The 7,512-nt window shown below is 47.6% G+C and overlaps 1 protein-coding gene across 3 annotated transcripts in view; it reads left to right on the top strand.

The window, feature by feature from the left end:
* LOC112075884 (frizzled-4) overlaps window positions 1–6,197 on the top strand; it is a 9,641-nt gene extending 3,444 nt beyond the window's left edge. Inside the window, exons 2-5 of one of the 3 annotated variants that reach the window (XR_011477543.1) lie at window positions 2,491–3,018; window positions 3,847–3,992; window positions 4,149–5,980; window positions 6,062–6,197. Coding sequence is in view for 1 of the 3 variants with exons in the window: in XM_024142801.2 (XP_023998569.1) it covers window positions 2,491–3,018; window positions 3,847–3,992; window positions 4,149–4,812 (1,338 nt within the window). In the remaining 2 variants the exon portion in view is untranslated. Of the gene's footprint in view, window positions 1–2,490; window positions 3,019–3,846; window positions 3,993–4,148 lie in introns of all 3 variants that reach the window. The other 2 variants (XR_011477542.1, XM_024142801.2) reach the window with 2 other exon arrangements.
* Window positions 6,198–7,512: the final 1,315 nt, after the last annotated feature.

The following is a 7,512-nucleotide window of genomic DNA, read 5'->3' as shown; positions in this document are numbered from 1 at the left end:
ACACACACACAACTATCCCTAAACCTAACAAACCTTATTTTACATTTCAGTCATTTAGCAAACACTCTCATCCAGAGCGACTTACAGTTAGGGTTAAGTGCCTTGCTCAAGGGCACATCAACAGATTGTTTCACCCTAGTCAGCTCGGGGATTCAAATCAGCAACACTTCAGTTACTGGCCTAATACTCTTAACCGCCAGGTTACCTGCCATCCTAACTCCTAACCCCTAACTCCTAACTCCTAACCCCTAATTGTAACCCCAAACCTAGCCCTAAGCCTAAAATAACCTTTGTCTTGAGAACTGTCCCCACAAGGGAGACATTTCCTTATTTTACTATCCTTGTGGGGACTTTGAGGGATTTCTGGTACCCACAAGGATAGTAATACAAGACCCCCTCCCCAGACACACATACTCTCTCAATTCAAGGGGATTTATTGGCATGGGAACCAAACATATGTTAACATTGCCAAAGCAAGTGAAGTAGATAATATACAAAAGTTAAATAAAGCATCTCTCTCTAGCTGCTCCAGCCGACTAAAGACATGTTGGTTCTCAGGCTGGGCTGTGCGTTGGAGCAGGCAGTGGAGAGAGGGAGACAGAGAGCACATGTTGGTTCTCAGGCTGGGCTGTGCGTTGGAGCAGGCAGTGGAGAGAGGGAGACAGAGAGCACATGTTGGTTCTCAGGCTGGGCTGTGCTTTGGAGCAGGCAGTGGAGAGAGGGAGACAGAGAGCACATGACAGAGTCACAGGGAGACCATCCAGTCTTGGTTCAGCAGCACGGGGCAGTGATATAATATATATCCGAGGAGAGGGCCAGGCAAGCTCTATAGAGTAACAACAATACTGCCCTCAGTACTACTCTTTGTAAGGCCACTTGTCTGCCTGAACCGCCATGAAGCTGCAAATTAAATCCATCCCATTTTGTCCTTCTCAAAAGGTTTTTATTGTCCTGACTGAAATGCCCAATGAGTAGTTATTTGTGTGGTTCGATGGCAATGGCATGAATGGATCCAGTTGATCATTTCCTGTGGTTTACCACTCCATAGTCTGTAGACACAACAACCCACTGGCTCCTCTTTCTCTAAGAGCATCCCTGACCTTGACCATGGACATATATTTAACATACATTCAGTCCATTACTCCAAATCTAATGTATTTAAGGGCTTTTGTGGTATTATTGTGGAGTTGTAGTAGTCTGGATGCTATAGGTTATTGGAGTGATGATGGGGTTGTGTAGGTTGTGTAGTTTGTGGTTGTCTGGATGCTATAGGTTATTGGAGTGATGATGGGGTTGTGTAGGTTGTGTTGTGGTTGTCTGGATGCTATAGGTTATTGGAGTGATGATGGGGTTGTGTAGGTTGTGTTGTGGTGTGGTTGTCTGTCTCTTGTGGTTCAGTGTGAGAGGTCTGGACTGACGGCCGTGAGAAGTCACCACCCAACAGATAAGGCTCTTTCTTACACACACACAACACACACACACACACACACCACACACACACAACCACACACACACACACACACAACACCACACACACACACACACCACAACACACACACACCACACACAGGGCTGTGAACAGCACTCGGGTTACCTGGGGGAGGAAAACAAGCCTTCTCCAGTCCAGCTAGAGAACAGTATCACAGCTCCAACAGAGAGAAACATCACTGATATCATCTCTCACAGTCTCACAGTGCTGCCCTGCGCTTCCCCCCACCACACGGTAGCCCCCCCCCCCCCCCCCCCACACACACACACACTTAGCCCCTATACATTAACTTGTATAGATGGTGTGTTTATGGCTAGACAGTTATCTTTACTGAACTATGCTGACGAGAGTGAAAGTAGAGTTTGTCCCCCTCTGTGTTAAAGTACCCCAGACGTTTGTCCCTCTCGGTTTAAAGTACCCCAGACGTTTTGTCCCTTTTTTCCCTCTCGGTTAAAGTACCCCAGACGTTTGTCCCCCTCGGTTAAAGTACCCCAGACGTTTGTCCCCCTCGGTTAAAGTACCCCAGACGTTCGTCCCCCTCGGTTAAAGTACCCCGGACGTTTGTCCCCCTCGGTTAAAGTACCCCAGACCTTCATGTCCCCGCAGGAGGCATTTTGCCTTTCGGTAGGCCGTCATTATAAATCAGAATTTTGTTCTTAACTGACTTGCTTAGTTATATAAAAATAAATCTCTCCATCACATTATCTGTATGACTATTAAATGAACTGTTTTTGTTGTAGTGGCTTTAATAATGATTTTAAAATTCACTAAAGGTTTCACCACAAACTTTTGTGCTCGTTGCCTGGTTTTCCCGACTAAACCCAAAACACAGTTCCTTTCATTTCCAGTTGTAGTCTGAAAGTAGAATAGGAAGCAGACTAAGGACCATGATGTAACACAGGGAAAGCAGACAGAGCAATGCACACAGAATCGTCATAACATTTTAGAAATTCATTAAGTGTACATATGCAAAGATAACCCCTCTCTGTCTCTCTCTCCAGTTCTTCCTGTGTGCGGTGTACGTGCCCATGTGTACAGACAAGGTTCCCATCCCCATCGGGCCGTGTGGCAGCATGTGTCTGTCTGTCAAGAGGAAGTGTCTGCCAGTCCTAATAGAGTTTGGCTTCGTCTGGCCAGAGCTGCTCAACTGCAGCCTGTTCCCCCCTCAGAACGACCACAACCACATGTGTATGGAGGGTCCGGGGGAYGAGGASGCCCCYTWCCACCCSGTCCGACCCCTGCCCCCMCAGGAGGAGGAGTGCCAGGCCCTGGGGGCCGGGCCAGACCAGTATGCCTGGGTGAGGCGGAGCCACAGCTGTGCACTGCAGTGTGGGTATGACGCGGGGCTGTACCGGCGCGGGGCCAAGGTGTTTACAGACGTGTGGATGGCAGTATGGGCAGTGTTGTGTTTCCTCTCTACCACCCTGACCGTCCTCACCTTCCTCCTGGACTCAACACGCTTCTCCTACCCCGAGAGACCCATCATCTTCCTCTCCATGTGCTCCAACCTCTACAGCGTGGCCTACCTGGTGAGGACATAGGACTTAGAGGGGGTCGGCAACACTGCTCCTGGAGTGTTGCAGGTGTGCTGAATTTAGGCAACCACTGAACTGATCAGTTAGTTCTGTTGGTCCGGTGTGGTGCCTAGTTTGAACAAAATCCAGCAGTACCTGAAGGACTCCAGGAACAGGGTTGCCGACCCCTGACTGACATGATTAAAATCAGTTTAAAAGCCCTTGGCTGTTTCTCAATAATTTAAACTAGCCTCCTCCATGATCACTAATATGAGAGGTGGAAGCAGTTTGTTGTAAAACTGCCCAGTCCTTTCAGCTACCAGTAGAGATGAGGAATGAAGATAATCAATCAAATGTATTTATAAAGCCCTTTTTACATCAGCCGATGTCACAAAGTGCCCTACAGAAACCCAGCCTAAAACCCCAAACAGCAAGCAATGCAGGTGTAGAAGCACGGTGGCTAGGAAAAACTCCCTAGAAAGGCAGGAACCTAGGAAGAAACCTAGAGAGGAACCAGGCTCTGAGAGGTGGCCAGTCCTCTTCTGGCTGTGCCGGGTTGGAGATTATAACAGAACTTGGCTAAGATGTTCAAATGTTCATAGATGACCAGCAGGGTCAAATAATAATAATCACAGTGGTTGTCGAGGGTGCAACATGCTAGAGTATGTCCTGGTCTCCTGGAGGACCCGATGTCTCCTGGATGACCCCTGGTCTCCGGATGACCCCTGGTCTCCTGGATGACCCCTGGTCTCCGGATGACCCCTGGTCTCCTGGATGACCCCTGGTCTCTTGGATGACCCCTGGTCTCCTGGATGACCCCTGTGTCTGTCTGTCTCCCTGTAGGTGCGCCTGACTCTGGGTCGGGAGCGTGTGTCCTGTGACCTGGAGGAGGCAGCGGTACCTGTTCTGGTACAGGAGGGGTTAAAGAGTACCAGCTGTGCCATCGTCTTCCTCCTGCTCTACTTCTTTGGCATGGCCTCCTCGTTGTGGTGGGCACACACACACACACACACACACACACACACACACACACACACACACTGGCCAAAAGTATTACACTCTAAGCAATAGATTTGAATGAAACCGTTAGAACAGTGGACTTCCAGCTCTGTAACCCGTCTCTCTCTCTCTCTGCCTCCTCCCAGGTGGGTGATTCTGACTCTGACCTGGTTCCTGGCTGCAGGGTTAAAGTGGGGTCACGAGGCCATCGAAATGCACAGCTCCTACTTCCACATAGCAGCCTGGGCCATCCCCGCCGTCAAGACCATCGTCATCCTCATCATGCGACTAGTAGATGCTGATGACCTCACGGGGCTTTGCTACGTGGGTAACCTACAGCAAGAGGCCCTAACGGGCTTCGTGGTCGCCCCGCTCGCCACCTACCTCCTCATCGGGACACTGTTCATCTGCGCCGGCCTGGTGGCCCTGTTTAAGATCCGCTCCAACCTGCAGAAGGACGGGGCCAAGACGGACAAGCTGGAGCGTCTGATGGTGAAGATCGGGGTGTTCTCTGTGCTGTACATGGTACCTGCGTCCACCGTGATAGGCTGCTACCTCTACCAGCTGTCCCACTGGGGGGACTTCAGGGCCAGTGCCATGGACTCATACGTGGCAGCAGAGATGCTGAGGATCTTTATGTCTCTGCTGGTGGGCATCACGTCGGGCATGTGGATCTGGTCGGCCAAAACCCTCCACACCTGGAAACGCTGCTCTGCCCGGCTGTGGAGGGACGGCCGGGCAGGGAGGGGCAAGCGGGCACCGGGGGACAGCTGGATAAAACCTGGCAAGGGCAATGAGACGGTGGTGTGAGGAGAGAGGGAGAGAAAGAGGGAGAGGGGAAGATATGAACCGGGTGGCTTTATAAAGCAAACCTGCCCCCAAACCCACTACTAGATCCACTATCTGCTGGAGAGAACGAACGAGAAGAACAAACAGATAAATAGCAGACAGCGGTTTCCTTTGCCCACTTTGTCTGTGGTTCTCTCCCTACTAGCAGACTAACCCACTGCCAGAGAAGAGACTGACCCTGTAGCCTACAGCAGACTCTGATCTATAGAACCTTCTGACTTCAGAGAGTTGTTTTAAAGGTTGAATCTACACTGGAGAGTCATGGTCCAGATGATGTACAGAACTAAACTACAGCCACACTGAAATGCACTATGACTAGCTGATGTATCTTGGTTAACATGCCTTATGAGGAACGGGAGGCTGGGCTGCCCAGCCAGCCACACTCTGGACGCTATAAAGCTATGCTACTGCAAAGGCACCTGGGATTTGTAGTGACTAGACTCTATGGTGTTGCAGCTAAGGCACTTGGGAAACGTAGGCCTGTGTCCTTTACCTCAGTCCTCAGCGAGTAGCACAGCTGACCTCCACACAGTCTTAACGAGGAAACAGACACTCAACTATGAACTCTGAACTTTAACCCTTGACCTTCTCCAGTCACTCATGGAACCCTTAGGGATGGCGATCAGTAATGAACCGGCGTCAGGTTCTTCCTGTATTTTAGAAGTAAATGAAGGGTTATTATGACTGATGTTAGACAATCAACCCCCAAAAAACACACACACACACACACACACACGGAGTCAAACTCATACAGTCTGTACATTTGCACCCTTGTGCAATCCACTGCCATCAAATCTGCTGCATCAGCTGAGTTATTATTGCATTAAGCTGCAACCATCAATAGACCGTCAACACAACACACACAGCAGAGAGACAGTCAAACACAGAGACAGCAGAGAGACAGTCAAACACAGAGACAGCAGAGAGACAGTCAAACACAGAGACAGCAGAGAGACAGTCAAACACAACACACACAGAAAGACAGTCAAACACAGAGACACAGTCAAACACAACACACACAGCAAGAGGACAGTCAAACACAGAGACAGCAGAGAGACAGTCAAACACAGAGACAGCAGGGAGACAGTCAAACACAGAGACAGCAGAGAGACAGTCAAACACAACACACGCAGCAGAGAGACAGTCAAACACACACACAGCAGAGAGACAGTCAAACACAGAGACAGCAGAGAGACAGTCAAACACAGAGACAGCAGAGAGACAGTCAAACACAACACACACAGCAGAGAGACAGTCAAACACAAACTCTACTCTGTTACTGCAGCCTGTCTCTCTACTCTGTTACTGCAGCCTGTCTCTCTACTCTGTTACTGCAGCCTGTCTCTCTACTCTGTTACTGCAGCCTGTCTCTCTACACTGTTACTGCAGCCTATCTCTCTACTCTGTTTACTGCAGCCTGTCTCTCTACTCTGTTACTGCAGCCTGTCTCTCTACTCTGTTACTGCAGCCTGTCTCTCTACTGTGTTGCCAGTCTATACCGGACATGTCCTCTGTTTCTATGAGTCTGAATGTATAACACTCTGGTTAATAGGTTTCAAATGCAACCTTATCATTCCCCATATAGTGACCAAGCCAAACACTATGAGGAATAGGGTGTGGTTTAGGAAGTGCCTTTTGAAGTGTGATTTTAACCTGTTAGTACCTAAGACCTTTGGGTACTGCCAACCCCACAACTCCGTGAAGTACTTTTAAAAAATGAACTATTTTGTAAAGAGAAACAGGTGTTTGATGTCTTTTAATGTATTATAAGAAATGCTAATTTATCTTTGTAAAAAAAAAAAAAGAAGTCTAAAACCTAAAAACATGTTTATTTTAAATATATACTTTTGTATCAGAAGAAGGAAAAATAAAAACGTTTTGGTTTTACAATGTGCTCTACTTGTATTTATTGCCTGTGTGAATTAATGTCGTCCAATTAATACACAGATTATAACCTTTGTAATATATTATATCTGGATTTCATCAGTACTACATCAAGTCAAACTTGAAACTGGATTTAAAATAAACTCAAAACTCAGATTTACAGGATAAAATGGACAATGCGTGCATGACCTGATGCCCCATCCACTGCTATGAACGTCATGGTTTGTTACTGTAATGAACTGTCCAATGCTGCTCTCTAGCGCTTCCGTGCTGTAACTACACCCTAAAGTCTGTCCTCTGTGAGACCAACTACAAACGCAATTGGCCTGAAAGAAACACAATTTGGCGACAATCACATTCACTGACTCTAAACTAAAACATGTAACATTTCCACCTGCAACTAGTGCCAAACGTAAATTACATACCAATTGTAGCAAAGAAATAGAAATCCACGAGAGTAAAACACAATATATTTTTTAACGCTGCATGACATTCCAAATGAACTTCGGCTGTTTGGCTACGGTTTGCTAGATTGACAACAGAAAAACATTGTTGGCCAAAACATCACCAAAGCAAAACTTTGCCACGTCCTTGCAATTGATGTTTAGTGGATTATGATCCGGTCAGAAGCAGTACTGAGCCATTTTAGGCACGTCTAAGCCGTATCTTAAAAAATATAGATATTTTTTATTATAGCTTACTCACACATGCATCAGCAACAAACCTGCACGATGATGAGGTATTTCAGGTGCAGCAACATACATCCCAGCTAACACA

The sequence above is a fragment of the Salvelinus sp. IW2-2015 genome, unplaced genomic scaffold, assembly GCF_002910315.2.
Source record: "Salvelinus sp. IW2-2015 unplaced genomic scaffold, ASM291031v2 Un_scaffold3447, whole genome shotgun sequence".
Classification (NCBI taxonomy): Eukaryota; Metazoa; Chordata; class Actinopteri; order Salmoniformes; family Salmonidae; genus Salvelinus; species Salvelinus sp. IW2-2015.
Note: the sequence above shows the minus strand (reverse complement) of the source record. Positions and strands in the feature narration are given on the sequence as shown.